Raw genomic sequence first — 21,224 nt, forward strand, 5'->3', positions numbered from 1 at the left:
GCATCTCCTCTGCAGTACATACCCATTCGTTATTGTTAACATATGCATGTTGTTCCTGATATCTCCCCTGGAGGGTTTATAATGTCATGCTCGATTCAGTTTATTTTCTTCACAAATCCCCCTGCGCGCCGCGCCTATGTGGTCATGGGAGTAATTAACCAATGTCTGCATAACTTACAGCGGGACTCATCCCATGGGCAGTGGATGTGTGTTGAATGCGATTGCCTATGTTGCAAGTCACTTTCCTGTCATTTCCTTATTTTAAGTGTTTTTCTGTTAAGGGGGCAGGAAGGCGGAAGAATGCTTTGCCTGATGGGATTGCTTATTTCTGATTGCTAGGTACGAATTTTTGTTGGGGACTGATGGAGGAGTTTGTGTGTTGCAGATTGGTTGTGGTGGCGACCGGCGCAAATGGTTGCGCGTGGGTGTTTGTTCTTTGGGCAAGAGTTAATTCAACATTATAAGATCTGTGAGATATTTGTATTGTGTGGACGGTGGTTCGTGATACTTGCAGGTTGTTGTTGGTGCTTGCTGTGGAGTGAGGAGGCACACTTTCCCTTTCGTTCATTATTAAAAGAAAGGAGGTGTGCATTATCCTAGCTTCATCTGCCTGCTGAGGCAATGTGGACTGCTGGTGTATGCTCGGTCAGCGGCGTGTGGCGAGTGTGTTAGTTGGTAAATATGGGAGAGGTGTGGTCCTAAGGGAATTGCTGTACGTAGTCTCCTACCTCTATCCACTCCCCCGTAACTGCTGCTACAAATAAAGACATACATCTGGGGGTCAGACTGGGACATAAAAATCTATCCAGACACCTAAAAATGCAGGTGCCCAGAATCACACATTGCAGTTCGTTACTTTCCAAAATTGACTGTTTGAGCACTACCAAAGGGTAAGAACTTCTCAAACTGACCCAGTCTGGCAAAAAAGTGTCCCATTCTGGCCACAAAAACTGGCCCATACTAGAATTACGGGCTGGCACTTAAGCATTGCACATAGGCCGGTCCGAGCATGCATACATTTACTTACCCGATTCCCGAACTGCCTCATTACCTACCTCCCAGGCAGAATAGTAAAAATACACATTTTTTTGACCTGCCTCACTTCGCAAAGGAATGATGGCATGAAACATGTGATTTGGAATATGAAAGAAAAAGTTTATGCATTAATCAAATGTATCTCAGATTTAAACATTTCTTGGTGGATTTAAAAGGGTTATGAACATTACACAAGATGATTTAAAATTAAGTGCTCTGCTATGAGATGGTAGAGGAGCAGGTGACGTCATCCCTAGTGCCCACCCCCTCACCACCATCATACTGGGTGAACACCAATAGAAGAGCTTTGTGTGTGACACCAGGTATTGTGCCAGTACCACATAGCGTGTATGAGACACGTTAGGCAATAAAACAACCGTATCAAATGAACCCCCCCCCCGTACTGAAGCGGTGGAAGGACTTCGACATTCACCACTGGACATAGAAGAATTGTAAGTGCAAGTTGACAAGTAAAGTGACATTATAAAAGGGAAGATACAAGGGTGTACAAAAACAATATAAGAATACTTAAAGAATGAAGGGCTAATTCAATTAATAAAGTAATTGCTTATAAAGAGATGGACAAATCATCTATGTCGAGAAGACACGCGGGATGAAGCTCAATGAATGCACATATGCAGAACCGCAAGGTAGAGGTGACGTATAGAGGCTTACTGCAGTAGAAATTATAACAGGAGTAAAGCGCCCATGATGGAAAGATGGACGTTGGATTGTGTTGAAACTACTTCAGAGATAAACCAGGACTGCAGATCAGAAACGCTGCAGAAAACAGCTTCCGACAAGAAACAAAAAATATCAGTTTTGCTAAGACTAAGGATGACACAACAAGGCATAATTGGAAAGTACAAAGGGGGTTAACCAGGATAAGCTTCAAATGGACAGCACATTTCTCTTAGATTAAGCAGAAACAAAAACATCTGCACGTGCTAAGTATTGGACAATCAGGGATACGAAAAGCATATGCAAGATTGAAGGACCAAGTCTCCAAAGGCGAAGAAGAGTAATAGCAGCCAACATAATTAAATCAAATAGCCGTAAATACAAGGTTGAAATGGACAAATTCGTGGTCTACTAAAACGAGATTCAAAATTTGAAAAACAAGGTCTATTCATTAAGCCTCAAACAAAAATAGTGGTGTTCCCCGACTACCTTAAAAGATCCAGAGAAGAAAACAGTCAGCAAGGTCAACTATCAAGGACAAGCGTTGGCTTGTGGCCCAACACATGGTAGGCTAATTGACCAAAGTGGGCAGTGTTCGACGTTGTTCGCTACACCATGGTTTTGTTCACTTGCTGCTAACGAGCCGAATGTCCAAGGTTGGGAGACAATGTCAACCAATCATGAGTGGTCATGGAGCAGCATGCTAGACAATGTTGCATAACCCAATCCGCTGTTAGGAATTTGGCTATAATCAGTATAGTGGCAGCCAATGATATTATTAACACTTAGATATACTAGAAGCATATATTGTTTTCCCTAACCAATCCCTACTCTCAATAGGTTGGTTTGCCACGTAGAATAAAAGTCTTTGTGTCAGAGAAATATAACAGAGTGTGTAAGCTTTGACTTGTTATGCTTGTCATATTTCCCTACAATAAAGTAGTACTTTACCTTATTCTTTGAGTCTGTCTGGTCATTTGGGTCGGAGGTCATTTACTATGGTAATTCCATTCTGCGCATAAGATACACTCCATGTTGCTACTGCACAAAAGTGCGGGCACTTGGCTAAAAAAGAGAGGGTTACAAGTGGTTCTTAGCCAAATGTCTGGCCTCTCATTTACATATGCTTGCCCTGCCCAGAGGGCAATGCCCTGTACACAATCAGTTCAACTATCACCACACTTACCCACTTCCTCCTCACCCATCCTCTCTCTCTGTTCGTACAGCAGTTAATTAACCGCTTATTACCACCCTCAGCAGGCGAGTTGCCCAATCATACTGCGTGGATCCTGGGCTAGCACTACTGGTGCATAGCTGTGTTCTACACAAGCAGACAGCCCTTCAGTTTATCGCTACACTAGCACCACACGTTTAGCCTCTCCTGCTTCTTGTTCACCAAGCACACCCACATATGATCTGCTGCATTGATTATACTTTCCCTTGTTTCTGGCCCCACCACCTCCATCTTGGGGGCTGCTGTTGAAATCGAAAGGTATTTCGATGTAGAGATCATTTTGCTTTTTTCATGGTGGACATCTTGGATTGGTTTTATTTTTCCTTGAATGAAGTTGTTCACCTGCAATTGAAAATATGCTCAAAAGACTCCTTTAGCACCCTTGCCGGGCTGGAAGTGTAGATAATGACATTGAGGGAAGAGTGGTCCCACACCAGTAATGTTGCTGCTACCCTCGGTAATGGCTCTTTTTTCACTCGGGCCATTACCTCATTCTAGCTGACTGGTAAGATGACACAGCACATATCTGGGTCATTACCACCAAATTATCAGCGATTTCAATTCACTATATGATGGATGAAGGTGTGCAGAAGACGGTCAATAATAAGCAATCCAGTTTGTGAAGCACATGGACTGCCTCACAGACATACATGAAGGTACATAACACTTACTAAGCTGTCTCTGCAGTGGGGCCAGAAGACAAACATTAAACCATCCCAGGTTTCTTACCTAGGTCAGTCCTGGTGCCCAGTACAACAAGCACAGCATCTTGCCCCTCGACCGCACGGCTCACATCACTTTTGTTGAGCACATCTCCAACAATAACTTTGGGCACTGCAACACCAGCAGGGAGTCGCGATTCATCTCGGACTAGCACAGTGACATTGTAGCCTGAAAGGTAAAAGAAAAGTGTGTACAATCTTAGTATCCAGCCTTAGGTAGGTGCCTGCTCTTGAGCTTACAGAACGCAGAAAAGTGGTCTAACATAACGTTTTAGGAGTTATTCTTTGTTTGACAACAAATGTTAAGTTATTCCAAGCAGTCTTTCAAGAAAAAGATAATTCAATATTTCATTTGGGTGTATTTATTACCCACCGACCTTTTCATTTTTAAATCTTATTTTCAAGGTTTTCAACATTTCTTTGGTTGAACACCAGTGCCCATTTATCTGTGGAACCTGGTGTTTTAGATTTCGAAAGTAAACTATCACACTACTTCATGAAAACATATACAAATACAATATTATAAAACAGATACCTGAAGACTGACAATCCTGTGCAAAAAATGTGCTAAATACAAAGTGTATATCAAAAGTGTAAAACAAATTTTGTGTCTGTCATTTACTCAATCAATGTCTAACATATCTAGTGCTAAATATCTCAATCATTTTGTTATAGCCTGTGCAAATCACAATCCAGTACAGCAGATTTAGATACAGAAAGGAAAGGGTTCCTCAAAGCCTGGTAATTAACTTCTTGAATGTACACCATTTCATTGTGTTCCATACGGTATAGTCTACCAATACACCATTCCTACGTGTGAGAACCATCATGTCTGATGGACCCTGAATCTTGGAGAGGGCGGGTGGGGGGGGGGTACACTGATATCTGAACCCATCCGGTATTGATCAATCATACGACCCCTGCACGGTCAATGTCGCTGAACACTAGTTCAAACGTTCCCAATGTCCTGCCTTCCCTGGACGTTTCGGCATATTAGAATAAAAGCCTTCCTCTGGACCAAGTATAGGTGTACCCTTACTTAAGTCCCTCCCAAGCTTTATCGGACAGGGTGGCAATAATGGATAATTGGTAATTCTTTGAAGCAGGAGTTTTAAATACCCCTTTCCTCTATATCTGGGCACTTAGTTTCATTTCGTTGTTACAGAAGGGAACGTCTGCAATTCAAAAGTACTTTTGTTGTAGTGCTTGATTATAGAGTGGTCCTTGTGTTGGTGGCATGTGGGATAGGGACTGCTGCCATCGTTCTCAGCCCAATGCGTATACTTCAGCAGCTACAGGGATTGATCCTGGCCACACGTACAGCTGTGAACTTTATCTTCAATCCGTCTCATGTATGCCAGTGCCAGTTGTTTGAGTAGCACGTCTGTGTCGTTGGTAAATTTTGCGTGTTATATGTTGTGGTGTTCTACTCCTGTCCTTCGCCTGCTCTGGATTTTCTTATGTGGGATGCCTTGAGGCTAATCTTTATTGTTCTCTGGTTGGCTCCCGAGTGATTGCCTGTGGGCCGTTTGGCATTTCTTTTCCTTTCCCTTTCCGATGTAGCAAGACGGCATGGGTTTAGCAGACTCCTGGTTGGTTGTTCTCTGCCTTGGCTCCTGAGGAGAGTGCCATTTCCAACCTCTGTGATTGGTGCCAGTTTTGTCTTGGTAGTGATCATAGTGACTGCATGGATTGGATTATTGGGCTTTCTTGGGAATTATTAGAACCATAGTGGTGGACCGCCTTCAGCACTGTTGCGGCTCGTTCTTCATAATGTTCTCGCTTTCTCTCCCTCGCTCTCTTTTTTTTTTATTGTACGTGGCTTAATTCAAAATCTTATACATCAAACAAGAATTAGGATTAAAAAGAATATATAATCAATGGTCTCATAAAAAACAAAGAGAAATTACAATGTCATGCTTTCCAACATACATTGGCTACCAGCTTTGCACTTCCATTAAAGTGTAATCTAATAAGAATATCAAAACTTTCACATCCAATATATTTCAAACAAAAAAAAACATTTAAAAAAACATCCAATTTCAGAATATTTAAAAAGGAGACAACATTGAATAATAATGTTTGTTTGTTTATTTTATTTATATAGCGCTCCAGACCCGGAGGTAAGAGGGCGCTTAATGATAATGATGTTGATTGACCACTATCAAAAAGAATTTACATTCAAATACACAGCATCATGTATAAATTAATTAAAAAATAATTCTCTTATGTGTTTAAGAGATTCTGCGATTTGATGGCTGAACCTACACAAATTATTCACACTTGCGTCTAATAAATAGAATGTCACGTGTGTGAATGAGGTTGAATCGAATTCTTTAAAGGTTTTCATAATTCGACATTTGTGCATTGGCTGATATAGCCAGGGAGGAATCCCCTCTTTTTATTCTCTAAACACAAGTCACCAAACAATTTAGAGGCGCTTCTCCTATCACAAGTCTCAACCCAATCTATATTTTATATTTCTTTTTCTTCATCTGGTCAGGATTGCTGATAAGGAGATTAAGAGTAATATCCCTTTTGTCCAAGGCATTAACACATTTTCTCCTGAAATTAGGCACCCTCGATTGGAACTCTCAATGTGCTTTGATATCAAGTAATATAAAGAAAGCACATTTGCCATGACAATTTTTCTATAGAAGGTACAGTGACTTCCATGTGATTACACAGGACATGGATGTTAATCCCATCTCAGATCTTATTAATGTAAACGGGACACAGCTTGCTAAATTTAGGGCATTAGGCCATATCTTCCATTCTAATTTCCCAAAATCATATTTCTCTGAAAAAGAAGAGGTTTCCAAACCATATAAAATGGCTGGAATCCCTTTCGGACTACAATAGGAAGTAAGCGAGATTAACGTAAAGCAGCAATATTTTTTAGAAATAAAAAGCATCCGAGTTCCAAGCTGCGTTCCTTTCTCCAATTACATATTTTCTAATGCAGCCCTGTGTGACACCTTAGTTAAGGTTTATCCCAAATATTTAACGGACTGCACAACTATCAAATAATTTCCACCTAAAGACCAAGTAAATTTAGGATACTTCACACTAATTCCAATACATTAGTCTTTGCAGAGTTAGCTTGTCGCTTATTCGCGCGAAGCGCTGCTGACGTCTTGGATACCAAACCGGGTCGAAAAATCAGCTGTAATATTGAGTGGCGAGCTGGCGGCAGGGCGGCAGTGGGCCCCCCCACCCTCTCCCTCCGGAGGAGCTGTGTGCGAGGCAAGGAGCCTGGGAACACTGAGTTGAAAGCGGATCCGGCAGCCTATCGATGCTAAACTGCAGTCTGCAGTCCTTTGGGCCTGGGTACCACTGATCCTCCGTGGGAAGGGGAAAGTGGAGTCCATGGCGGATGGCTCAGCAGAGCACCCCAGAGCTCTGAGGAAGTAAATCAGAGTGCCGCTGGGGAAGTGGCTGGTCTAGTGAGCCCGTAGCCCATGCTTTCCTGTGCCGTAGCTGGCATGAGTGTAGCCGACGTTCAGCGGACCATAGGGGAGGATGCCGGTGGTCCACCGGATCAAAGGACTGCCAGGATTGAGAGCATTTTCTCGGTGCTCGGTGCAGGAGAAACTGAATTGGCTCATTTTTGGCCGTGGATGCAGAGGTAGGGTGTCCTGAATGTGCACTGGAGCTGCTGTAGTGGAGGCTGACTGATCATTGTATGAACTGAACCCATATGGGTGGACCACGTGCAGCTGGGGAGTGCTATCCGGCTCATTGGTGCACCTTCATATTGAGATCTGGGCCCCCTCTTCTGTGGCCTGTGCTTCCTGTTTCTGGAGGCTTCCTGATTGTGACTCGACTAGTGAGCAGCTGCACGGCGTTGAGTGTGGAGTACACAGATATGAGGCTCCAGAGAAGAGGTGGCCGGGAGGAAGTCTCATTGAGGGGGAGCCACTCCCATACAATTTACGGGGGCCTATGCGCAGCCCCATTACCAGATGGCAAAATGTAATAAGAAGTAGGGCCACCTGCAGTTTACACAGGAGGGACTGCCACTACATAAGGGTACATGGCCTCACCTGAATGTGCTTCGGGTGGGGCGGAGGGGCTGCCCAACTTGAATGAAGGTACTCTGGCAAGCACAAGGGGTCAGAGCTGAGCTTCGTGCTGGCTGAAATGAAGAATGGATTTGCGGCAGTCAATACGAAACTGGACAGTATGGAGTACAAAATAGAATGGATGCAGGAGAGAATTGAGAAAGAGTAGCAGACTGCAAGAGGCTGAGCATAGGGTGGGAGTGCTGGAGGACACCAGTGGTGAAGGGACTGCAGCATTTCGTGGGTTACAGAAGGAGGTAAAAAAATTAGGATTTGGGGCACAAGCTAGACTTAATAACGTCAGAGTGATGGGGATCCCGGAGTCAGTAACTACATGCAATATGGAACAATTTATGGAGTCCTTTTTCAAGGAGGTCTTGCAGGATCTCCTCAATTTATCGTTGAGGGTGCATAGGATTTCGGGACAGACACCTAGACTAGGGCAAAGCCCGCGCCCAGTCATTGTTAAGTTGTTCAACTACTGAGATAGAGACACCATTTTGAGGGTAGCACGTGAACTGGGGGAACTACAGAGGCTAGAATGTCATTCTATCAGGACTTTACCCCGTTGGTGCAAACAGCTAGGTTGTCTTTCTTGGCAGCAAAACGCCTACTACGACAAAAGGGGATTCAATACTCAATGCTGTACCCCTCAAAGTTTCGGATGGTCCACAACAATAAGATGTTCTTCTTTACAAATCCTGTCAAGGTGATTTCCTTTGTAGACTCCCTGCCCTCAACCTGAGAGATGATAACATTACTTGGCACTACTGTAGGAATGTTTATGATCAATATGCTAGAGGAGGTGGTGCTGTTAGCTTTGAAGTGGTGAGGCTGGCCGGTAGCAGCTGGTTGGTGATGTAACGAAACAGGCCAATTGCTATATATCATATTAAGATGGGCCTTCTACTCCTAGTGAGGAGCTGGAGGGTGGGGTCAGGTGTGGTCGCTGTGTCCGGTGCCCCCGGGTGTGCACCCAAATAAGGAAAGTTTAAAGGGGTGTTTTGGGGGAGAGGGGGTGGAATTAACAACCCAGACTACCACTTTGGTAACCCGGGGTGCTAATGGCCTTAAGCCTCTGTTCCAAAAGTTGGAACGGGGGGGGGGGGTGGGAGTAATGGCTTGGAGCCCTTGTTAATGGCCCTCGCGGTTCCAGCCCTTGGAACAGGGGCTTAGCGCCACATTGTAACCCTTTGCCAACATTCCAACTTGAGACTTCACTCTCCAAGGTTTCAACTGTCCTTACTTAGATAATGCTAATCTGCACAGAAACTCTATCTAAAGTGGTGATAACAGGTGTCTTAATGCCCCCATTATACTGACGTGCATGCCCACGTGCATGCCCAGGGGGGATGAATGTAACAGGGTTGTCATTTCTTAGGTTTCCTTGTGTTCCTACTGCTTCATCTTTGGTGAATAACTGGGGTGCATTCCGAGTAAGTCTCACCTGGATTGTAATACCACCTTAAGGCTCCTTGATCTAAAGAAAACCAAATCAAATGGTTGAGCCGCTCATCAAGTCTGCCATCTTTTTATTTAATTGAGTGGTCTTCATATGACAAGTCACGGATTTCGTTTTTTCAAGGCTGGATGCATGTATACAATGTCAGCAGAATAAGAGAGAGGGAAAAAAAACACAAGACCGCAGGAAGTTATTTCAGTGCGTACACCCACCCTATACCGGGAAACCTCCAAAATCAAATATATATGGAGCTGTTGGACGATGGTTTACAATTCATAGCACTACCGTGCACATGCTTTCGTATACGCAAAAACAGAACGTATAACCGTGATGCAAAAATAAATAAATAAATAAAAGTACATCAGAACCAAGTACCTGAAAAAAACCTCCAACACATCAATTTGAAGGGCAGAGGCAACGTAAACCTTTAAAGGGAACATGAAGAGTGCTTTCTTTATTGAGAATCAAAATTCAAGATCAAATGGCTTCATGAAATAAAAAAAATAAAAAATAAAAATAAGGTATGCCCAGATAAAGCTCTTTTAGAGTGAAACACGTGTTGACAAAGGTACTTTAAATATATAGCTTTATTGACAAAGTGCAAAATAATATCTGTCCACAAACAATGGTACTATGAATATGCATGTTTATTGGTAATGTACAACATATCTGTACACATTCAATACATCATATTAACTCACTTGCAATGATCATGTGGTCATTATACCATTTCACAGACTGACTAAGCAGAATGAGGAGCGAGAACAAACTCTGAGCATCTCATGAGAGAATATAGAAAACATTTATGTGGGAACTCAGAAAGGGCGTGGGGGTCAGCATCCACCAACATCTAGACACCCCCACCCCCAAAACATCACTGCACAACCCTCACACACAACTCAACAAAACAGAATCTCCAAAGAATACTCTCACAAACAGAAAGTGGGAAGAAACAATATGTACCTGGATGAGTAAGACTATGGGTATAGCCTTCCATCACTCCGCGTATCCAGGTCATAAAATTAATGACCCAATCAACAAGTCTAATAATCTTGTTTTAGTTTGCAAATCTTCACTATCAGGCTACTCTACTATAGACCTAGACCCGCTACGCATAACTGAAAAATTATACTACACGGGTACCTGAAAATGGCCACACTAACAGCACAATCTACATGCATAACTAAATGCTTAAACACAGCCCTAGCCCAGTACGAATAAATTCACAAGATTAACATTCAGTGCTAAACGCTGGAGCTGAACGCTATATAAACAATGTCATTATAGCGACAGTATAAAATGCGCTACCTACCCGTTCACTTCGGTCACACGCACACATCCATTCTACACGACCTGACAGCACACAGATAAGTTGCGTACAGTCTACTTGCTTAACAACCCTAGCCGAGTAAGAAAACTAACATGCTAATTTGGCTCAAGGCTAATTCTACAAAAGTCACTGAGCAATTTTAAAAGTTCTTGCGAGAACTCTTCTAGTGCTTTCTATTACCCACAAGAAAACAGAGCAGAAACTGATCGCATTCAGAGCACTCGGCGCCATCTGAAAATTATTGATAAGCACTTCAAAAGCCTGGAGCGTGCCAAGCGTAGTCCACCGTCGGACATGCGCATGTCCACCGAGCCGTTGTCATGCATTCATTTTGAGTGACACTCATCCTACTGTGCCGCTCCCACGCCGCCTGCATATAGATGCTCAACGCGACCACGCTGTTTTGCGCAGTGTTACAGGCCACACGCTTCCGCACAGGAAATGTTGTTATCACATTCTATGATAAGACAGGAGGCTGATATTATGCATAACAAACTTTACTCAGAAACCACATCAGCAAAGAAAAAACTTTTACAAACAAAAAAGTTGTAAAGAACAGAACTAAATAGAGTTCAATGTCAATGTAAGGGAGCTTCTCAATCCATCATGGAGGACAGGTCATGCCCTGCAGGAGACCAATGAGCAGGGACCCTTCCTTGTATAAGTCCATTACTCTAAACCCAACTCCTCTTTCTTTGCTGCTGACACCACAGCTAAGTCACTCCTAGTTGTGCCTTGCATGCTAGTCAGTAGAGTGCATAATAATATTTATACCTTATTGGGATATATATATGTTAGAATGTGTATAGTGTTTTACTTTTGAGTTACACTCTAACTGCTTCACTTTGGTGTCACTCATTAGGTGTTGTTAATCCTCGTGTGTCACTGACACTGCAGTTTTGTAGCGTATGTGTGCGAATGCCGCTTTGTTTTTAACAAGTATTTGTTTTGTTAGGAAAGCAGCTACGCTTCGGAGTCCTGCTTTCACTCAAACCGACACGCGCGGCCCTGATGGAAGCTTTAGCTTCAGGCCAGGCGCGTGTCGGCTTTCTGGTCCACCCACTACTGGCCTACACGTGTGGGTCTATTAGAGGTTTTCACTTCAGACCCGACACGTGTGGGCCTTTTATGCTTCATGTTTGATTACGCGTCCGTTCGCGTCTTCTTCCCGGCATTTTCTTCGGGAGTTACAGGCCCGGGAGGGCCCACCTACGTTGTACGCAACACGCGTCGGCCAGGTAGAAGCTTTGCTTAAGGCCCAGCGTGCGGAGGTGGAGACTCTATAGCTCAACAGTTAGAGCTCCAGTCCTCCAGTGCTGTCACACATGGTTCAGGAAACCTCTCTGGATGATTATATTTTAATATATGTATATTTTCAAAAAATGTTATAAATATTTTAATATATTTTGGGCGCATGTATGAGCATTTTATTATTAGGTGGTAACTTTGAATGCGATTTATGATTAAGGTGACGCCTGGTAACACCAGGTGCTGTAGGCTACTGGGATTTGCCTGCCCTTTATGGCTATGTTCATTGATTTATATTGGAGTGTAACACAGCCCCTGCTTCATTTAGAAAGCAGGTTAGCTCAATAATGGAGCTGCATGTTTTCCATGCGGGAGGTCCTGGGTTCACTGCCCGATATTTCCAGTACATATTTATTTTAGATATATTTTTAAATTGCCATTTTTAATAGGGATATTTTCCAAAATATATCGATATTTTAGCACCCACTCAGGAGCCTGATGCGCTGCCAATCTGCAGCTTTAAGCACTGCATGTCACTTAAGTTATGGCCTTCTCTATAAGCGTGCCATAGCATGCTCGGTGGCAGGCTTTGCCTGCGTTCTATGGCGAGGTTGCCCCTCGTGTACTGCTAGCTACCACACCCTGCAGTTGAGGGGCACCTGTTCAGTGTATTCCTCCCTTAAAGTCGGCAGTTTTGTTTAGGTGCTGCATATGGCAGATGTCATTGTTTTCGCTGTAAGCGTGCAATAACCTCCTTGGTTTCAGGCTTTGCCTGGGTTCTACTGAGAGGTGCTCCCTCGGGTACTGCTGGTTGCCACACCCTGCTAGGGTGAGCAGTTTGAGGTACGCTTGCTCAGTGTATTCCTCGCTTAAGGTCAGCAACGTTGTTTGGGTGATGCATATGGCATTGGTGATTACCTTAACTGTTTGTCTGCCATAACCTGCTCGGTTTCAGGCTCTGCCCGAGTTCTAATGCGAGGTGAACCGCTTGTGTACTGCTGGTTCCATACCCTGCTCAGGTGAGCAGTTGAGGTGCACTGGCTCAGTGTGTTCCTCCCTTAAAGTCGACAGCTTTGTTTATGTGGTGCATGTGGCAGTTGTCATTATCTTCCCTGTAGGTGTGCCGTCACCTGCTCGGTGGCAGGCTTTGCCTGTTCATTTGCAGGTGAACCCCTCGTATACTGCTGGTTCCACACCCTGGTAAGGTGAGCAGTAGAGGTGCACTTGCTCGGTGTACTCTTTTGCTAAACAACATATTTAAGTGGTGCCTGGGACACCTTTGCGTTTTCAGAATTGTCAGTACCCCGGATAGCTCAGTGGGCATTTTAAATTTTATTTATTTATTCATTGAGTACTTTAAAGAAAAGAGTATGTGGAGGTGGTTGTATACAGACCCATGGGGGGGGTTGTACCTTCCTCTCTAGCCATTACTCAGGTGTTAACCTTCGTCATTTAGTAAAGTTCTGTCGCCCTTTACCTTAGCCATGGGGGGGGGGTTGTACCTTCCTCTCTAGCCATCGCTCAGGTGTTAACCTTCGTCTTTTAGTAAAGTTCTGTCGCCCTTTACCTTAGTTAGTTTCAGGACAACTCAGTCCGTTCCTTAGGTTTTGCTTTCACCAATAGCAATTGCTTCACCCAGTACCCGTGCTGATTAAGCTGCAGAATATTTCTCTCGACATGAGGAAGAAAAAAATGATACTTTATGCCGCTATTGAGGTTTGCAGGGCTTGAGGCTCTCTTTAGTGGGGACGTGTTTTCCCTTACCATTTATCCCATTTTGACATTCATTATACTATAGGCCTATTGGTGGAGACAAGGTCAGCTCGAGGGTAACTGTTCAGTTTTGTTGCATGGCAAGTTGAGCAACCATGTTCTACTTGGATGGAGTGTTTGGAAACACTTGCTGGTATCAGATGGACGAGTTCCCAAATAATAACTTTCTGGCGCCTGCCCCATGGTTTTCCTCCCAAAGCTTGGCCTGTTGTTCAGCTAACCGTCTAGCAGGGTGTTACAATTTCTCCTCTGCTCAAGGAGTACAAGCAGGCTTCTGTACCCTCAAGAGAGTTGTTTAGCCTCTTTCGATATATATATATTTTTCTACAGTGCAGCGAATAGAGTGCTGGCTTGCACATCCGTGCCCACCATACTGATGCAGGTTCCTAATTTGGAAAGGTCTAAATCAGTCTTTCATCCTGCTGCAAGCGATAAGTGAGCACCTCACACCACACACTGTTGGTAGTAGTGATGAGCAACACTCGTATACCTGAGGGTTTGTAGCACTATATGTAAGTGCTATTTTGCTATGGGCAATGTGCTTAATTTCCCCCTCCCAAACCCCCCCCCCCCCGATTCCCTTAGTGGCCAGTCAGCCTCACATGCAGACAGAGACTCAGACCTCAGGGTTTGAGGGGACAGTCGTCCCAGTATTCTTTCACAACCTTTCATTTACGGGGCATGATAATTATCCCAGAGTCCTTTTCCCCCTCATTCCCCTTCCCGTCATCCTTGGGGGAGATTGCATCATAATATTACACCTCTGGGAGTAACACCCGATGGTTTTCCGTTTTTCCTTTTACAGAGGTTCTGAGTCGTGACCAGTGCAGATTCGCACTGAACATTTCCCTCCCGTCAGTTTACTTTTCTTTGCGCTAATTCCTGGTATTTCAATAAGTTAAGCAGAGCCCTTCCACGGTCAAGGGGTTGGTTAGAAGTGCAAGAGTGTATTTATTTTAAGGGTGTAAAGCGGGGCTTTAGTGTGGTCCTCAGGGTAGCCTTCTTCTGGGTTGCAAGGTTTTTCCTTAGATAAGTGGGGGAGGGTTCTCCTCCTTTGGGAAGGCTCAATATCCCTTAGTGGGATAGAGGGGTCCGGGAGTGCTACTAATCTCCCATCCAAGTTATTACGACCCTCTATCACAATGCGTTCCAGCGTCTCTACATTACCTTTTAGAAGGTGTCTGTCAGTAAGATTCCCAAAGGGCTGGGATATATTTAGTTAATGACTTGATTCTCCTAGTTACCTGCATGGCAGGTGGACCTTTGGGTTTTTCACAGGAGTTTGTTTTTGCAATAAGGTGCCAGCTCAGGGTGCTGAGAGCTTCAAGGTTCTTCAAATTGGCTAAGATAGAGGTTAGCCAACTTCAGTTTAGCTGTTTAGTGATCAGTTCTTTGCAGTTTAGAGTCTTTGCTAAGACTTTGGAATTTAGGGGTCCTCCTTCGGTCAGTTTTTGATCCTCTAGGGGATTTATCAACCATGGAGGAAGGAACACGGTTCAAGCACCGGGCATATCTACAAGGGGGTTTAGATATCACTATAAGTAGCGATTGGAGGCAAGATACATTTTTTCTCCTTGCCAAGTTTGGTCTCTTAAGGATGAGGGTTTTGTAAATATCTGCCTTTTGACATGGTAGCAGAGTCCTTCTTCAAGTGCTCGGGAGGTCTGAAGGTCTCCGTGTTGGCGTTTTGGCAGGTTTAGCTTTTCAGGTGGGGCCCCTCTTTTCCATTCTGCTTCCTTAGTATACACATATGTCTGAAGACAATTGTGTGTTAAGTCTATTGCTTTTCAGCTCCGCTCAGGATGGGTCGTCCTATTACAGATTATTAAAATGACCTTTTACTCCCATTTTAAGATTTGCCTTTGCCGCTTGGTTCCCCAGTGTAGTTATGTGACATGCCCTGTTTCTAATGCGATATCTTCCTTTAACGCATGGGATGGAACCTACAAAGCTTTCACTCCTAAGGGGTATTGTTCTTTATCTCCAGGAGAGCTAAGTGCTTATCTTTTTTAGTTTTCTCTCTAGGTTCCAAAAGATGGTATGAATTTAAGTGTTTCAAAAGGTTTGATTGGACAATGGAGAAGTTTATTGTTCCGATTGGTTTTTTCCTAACCTATTAGTATAGGAAAACTTTGTTCAGTGTTTTTCCCCCCTCTTTTTAACCAGTTGGTTTTGGTGGCCTGTAAGGAACGCTGGAATTGGCACATCTTCCAGTTGTTTTTTTCTTGCGGTGGATTTGGCTATGCCTTAGACAGTTATTCGGGCAGCCTAGTCTTGGGCAATTCTCTTGCGGTCAGCTGATTGATCTAATGAAAGCATTTAAAACATTTTCTTCTCCTATTATTTGTTATATTGTCTCTATTGGATTGATCAAGTTGTACAAATGGGATGCAAGGGCTTGGAACCTGCATAATATGAGCCTCTTGTCTCATCATACAATGGCTAATGCCCCACACTAACGTGAGATGGGGGGTTTAGATTCTATTAAAGACAAGGAGGCGATAATTATCCCACCCACCCACCCTTGATATATGACAGTTATGACACGCATGTACACAGGTGTTTCAAGATAGAACATTCTTTGGTTTGTTGTTCTTCCCATCCACCCACCCTTCTTGCTTGTTGTTGTTACAGCTACGAGTTGAGATTCTGATCAGGAGTGTGGCTCACAGTTACAAGTTGTGGAGTGCGTGGTACGAGAGCTTCGCTGGATTTGCCTTCATTGTTTATCATCTGATCTGTGCAGTGGACGTCTAGTTCAAGACAGCTACAGAAAGGAGTGGGGTTTAGAGTAATGGACTTATATAAGGAAGGGTCCCTGCTCATGGTCTCCTGCAGGGCATGACCTGTCCTCCATGTTGGATTGGGAAGCTCCCTTACATTGACATTGAACTCTATTTAGTTCTGTTCTTTACAACTTTTTTGTTTGTAAAGGTTTTTTCTTTGCTGCTGTGGTTTCAGAGTAAAGATTGTTATGCATAATAATCACCTCCTTGTCTTTAATAGAATCTAAACCCCCATCTCATGTTAATGTGGGGGATTAGCCACTCTGGGCACCAGTGGTGGAAATGGAGAAAATAAATAAATAAATAAATAAATAAATAGGTGGGGGGATTCCACAAGGGCGTGGTGGGAGCGGAGTTTGTGGGGGGGTGGGAGGGGCCGTGCCATAGGAGGTGGAGTTTAGGGGGGCAGAGCTGGCAGTGGACCTCTGATCAAAGGAAACGTCCAAAATAATAGTTTAAAACGGTGCTATTTCTTTAATGCTGCTTCTTTTCCAAACTATATATCAATTCCACTTTAAACCAGTTGCGTGATCACAGTGTTCTCCAACTGGATCCGTGATCATGCAGAGTTACATGACGCAGTACCGTGAGCACACAGCCTTCCCCAAAATAACAGACACAGAGACGTGTACTTATGATATGATATGATTGTTTATTTATATAGCGCCTATACACAGAAGTGTTTCAAAGCGCTTCATGCATGGAGTCTGCCGATGTACTGCCACGAGGCTCCTTTTCTTGGGAGCATATCATAATGTGGTCATGACTTACAAACTTAACCCTTTAACTGCCATCGTCCCTCCCACCCCCTCCCCCCGGTGCCAAGACCTTTTTGGTGATTTCGGTTATGTCGCCATTCAATGCCTTCTAACGTTTTCCCTTTCATTAACCCCTTAAGCCCCAAGGACGAGGTATCTCATCCTTGGCAACAGGGAGGTGATCCCACGGACGAGATACCTCATCCTTGGCACTTAAGGTAAAGGGGACATCACCACAGTAACTATGCTTGCATTTCAAGAAGGGCGAGTGACAGTGGATGGGTTCTTGGTCAAGTAGGAGGGTGGAGACACCCTGCAGCCGTGTCTGGACACTTTTTTTTGGGAGTACGTCATGACTTACATACTAAAGGGGACATCACCACACACCTTTTTCCATAACAAATGAACCGCAACAACCACATGCAAGGAATACATTAATCAACATTACATCAGTGGGTGCATTCAAGTCCTTGCACCCATCTCACTAACTACCTACGAACCTAGTCCTGCAATTAAACTGGTAATCCTCTATTCCTGGGTCAAACACGTAACTCAGTTCACCCCGTAGAGGCTTGACCCAAGTTCAGGGCAGAACTCCAACCCCAGAAGTTCGATCATCATCCAGCTGATGACTTTTAACCCAAGAGGGGCTCTCCATTAAGGTAGCATGTCCACTTGAGACCGTCACCATATTCTCTACTGCATTGGTGGCCTGGGGCGGGCCAAGTTCGAGGGCTAGGGTGCCCTTTTCAATTAGACTTCTCATATCTCGTTTCCTCGACCTCTGGTGATGCTCATTAGTGGTCCCGACAGGGTGACCAGTTCTCTGCTGGATGCCTCACCATCGGTGATCGTTGCTAGAGCTTGCAATTGTCGGACACGTGCCCTGGGGTTTTTTCCCCTTCTTCACTCCCCAGGTCTTTACAATATTCATCTGTGTCTATCGGGATTAGATTGCTTTTGTTGCTGATGCATGCGTCGCATAATGCCGATGCATGTGTCGCACTTATGCTGATGTTCAAACTTCTGCTCATCCTTGCGTACACTGAAAAGGAAGGACACAGCTTCTATTGGCGCATCCATGGCAGATGCTCTCCCGTCTGCAAGCTCTTGGGAATCGCCCCACCTCCAGGATTCTAGCCAGGGTTATGGCTGTCTACGTAGGGATCCGTCTCATCACTTTGGCAGAGCTGCACGTTTATGCAGATTATCTATTGCCTCATTTCTTCCTCTTCATTCTCAAATGCACAGGACAATGTGATGCGTCTCCTTCTCCCGTGAAAGGCATCTAGGCTCTTGCACTCCTCCTGTCTCAGGCTCACAGACAAGATTGACCATAACAATGAAATAGTCACTGAGCACCTTGACAGTAGTAGTGTAGGAGTCGTCTCTGGGCTGAAGGGTCTTAAAGAGAGTGTGGACCACCAGGTACGCACAGTACATGGTAGGTCATTTCGCTCGTACATTGATTTTGACGGCCTCAAAATACCGTTTGAGTATTTCGACCCATGAGGTCCACTGAGGCCCAAGTCTGGATGGGGCCCCAGATATGTCAAACTTAACTAGCGGTGCCAGTTGTCCCCGTTGACTGGCTGCTCTGCCAGCAGTCAATCTGTCATTCTCATCGACCATATTGATGGCGCAATAAACAGGCGGGTTCTCTTTACCTATAAGCAAACAGTAACTTGGCATATGTTAGGCAAGTAACACTTAAGAATAAATGTCCACTAGCAGCTCTCCCTTGTAGAGGTACAAGGCATAAATTAGTCTTGCAAAATTGATTAGTCGAGACTGCTAAATAGAAATATTTTGATTAGCAATTCAACATATACGATTACCAAATTTGTATATCCTTATTTTCAATCAGGGCCAATGCAAGACAGGTTTGCCCTGTATGGCCCTGTATGGCAGCAGAGGCCCCAAGGACCTTGCAGGCTTGTTTCACCACTGGCGCTACAATTAGAATGCCTTTTGTTGGACATGCGACTGGACACTGCTACCCTTGCAAATTCAACAGGGCTTCCCACTAGTGCCTCGCAAGTAGTCAACAATAGACAATTCCTAGAGCTGCCTACGCCAAGCGCACCATTCCGCCTGAATTCAAGAGGCTCTAGTTTCCCAGCCATAGCTGCCAAGAACTGCAACCTCCCCTCTCCCATCCTACGTGCTGAACTCTCCTACTGGACTTTCCAAAGAACTCTAAAAACAGTGTTATTTAAAACCAAAGTACTATTTCTAACAACTAAAGCTGGGAAGATATTCGGTTAAGGGCCTTATGTTGCAGACTGGTCTCAAATCCCAGCTTCACAATTAACTAAAGTGTGTGATCCTTGGCAAATCATTTGATCTCACAGAAGTGCCCACAAGCCATTCAGTTGGTATATGTATGCTACACAAAAAAAGCTCACTCTACTGTTTTGTATATAATCTGCACAGCAAAGCTATTTGTCTCTTGGCTTACTTATAAAAACATTTTGCAATGTAACTCACCATCACCACATTTAGTATCCAAAGCTACATATGAGCTCATTTTCTGTGGTAGCGCTTCCAGCGATGTCAATACATATGCAAATTAGGGGAGGCTTCATGTATTGCACAGCCACTTAAGTTATATACCTGGCAACCTTCAATGGAAAGCAAAGTTCACGTTTGTCATGAGTTTAATGCCAGCATGCATATCAAGTTCCCATCACTTGGCATGTGCATTATTTAAAAAAAAAAAAATAATAATAAATAAAAACTAGCCTACGCTTTGCATGCTTGGTTCGGACTATAGAACCTGGTCATAGATGGGTTAGCCATAATCTTAGCTTTTGGTGTGGTCACTGAATTACAATGGTGTCCGAATGGTAACATGTACAATACGCACAACAACACACACCATGGCACCGTAGCATTTCATGAGCAATGCAGACTTTCACATTCACACAGACCTCAGCCTTACGTGTGCACACCTAGCCTTTCATATGCAGCATATTTATCAGGCACAAACAACTGTAGCCTTTCACATGCATGCACACCAGAAATATACATGTGCATACTCAGCCGTTCACATCCTTTCAGATGCATGATACAACAGCCTTTTGCATGCGCACATCAAAGCCTATCATGTTAAAGGCCATTGCAGTCTGGAATATAGAGCTCAGCAAAGGTGGAAAGCGAAGAGAGGGGAATTAGACAATTGATTTAGGAAGCAAGATGTGTGCGAAAGAAATAGATGAAAGAAGAGCCTCTGAGAAGTGATGAGGCGAGATGGGCAAGAGAAAGTTATAGGGTCGGTGGATACATGAGAGCAAAGTGAACCAAAAAAGGGGTAGAACCTTTAAGGGTCCAAAAGTGAGCAAACAAATTGTGAAATAGAAAAATGCTGTGGAACAGAGGTGGAAGCAATGACTGATCAGAGAGAAAGGGCTAACTTGTTTAGTGCCATCCTGCGTCCCTCCCAATATTCACAGTGGAAGACAGACAAGCTCCCACACTGCCACCCTTATCTGCAGTTCCCATCAGCCAAAGTGCTAATTAAAAGTGAACTTTGGGGTCAGCATGCAGCATGGATCTCTGCTTTCCTTTGTATAGGCCTGTACTGTCCTGGAACTTGGTACAAAGAATAACAAACATGCCCACCTTCTCGGAAATTGCATTGCAGTTAGTGCGACATGACTTATAAAATGAAAAGCATTTAATCATTCCCCATCTTGATGGTGCATTAAATAGGCAGGTTTTCTTACCTCCCAACGCAAAGGGACAACAACACACCCTCTGGGCCTCATTACACGGTAGGCGGTGAGCCATGGCGCTATTAGCGCCATGGCTCATGCCGGTAAAATACCAGCACCGCCTTGGCGGAAAGGGGATTTACCGCCCCATTCCAAGGTTGGAGGGGCGGTAAATCCCCCTTCCACCATTGTCCTTCCCCATTCCCATTTCTGCCCCATAGGGCTCTATGGGAATGGGGAAGGCGCTAATTACGGCACCGCAATTTTGCGGTGCCGTAATTAGCTCCGAGGTCCCTTAGCGGGTTGGATTTTAACGCCTGCAAAAAGCAGGCGTTAAATCCCCCAACCCGCAAAGGGACCTCGTAGTAAGGCGGTAAGGATTTACCGGTACCGGTAAATCCCTACCGCCATCCGT

At 44.2% G+C, this 21,224-nt stretch overlaps 1 protein-coding gene across 1 annotated transcript in view; it reads right to left on the reverse strand.

The window, feature by feature from the left end:
• The window catches only part of BLVRB (biliverdin reductase B), a 203,341-nt gene that overhangs the window by 148,325 nt on the left and 33,792 nt on the right, over window positions 1–21,224 (reverse strand). Inside the window, exon 2 of the mRNA XM_069644493.1 lies at window positions 3,680–3,841. Coding sequence (XP_069500594.1) covers window positions 3,680–3,841 — 162 coding nt within the window. The remainder of the gene's footprint in view (window positions 1–3,679; window positions 3,842–21,224) is intronic.

The sequence above is a fragment of the Ambystoma mexicanum genome, chromosome 2p (genome assembly GCF_040938575.1).
Source record: "Ambystoma mexicanum isolate Mex_15411 chromosome 2p, UKY_AmexF1_1, whole genome shotgun sequence".
NCBI lineage: Eukaryota > Metazoa > Chordata > Amphibia > Caudata > Ambystomatidae > Ambystoma > Ambystoma mexicanum.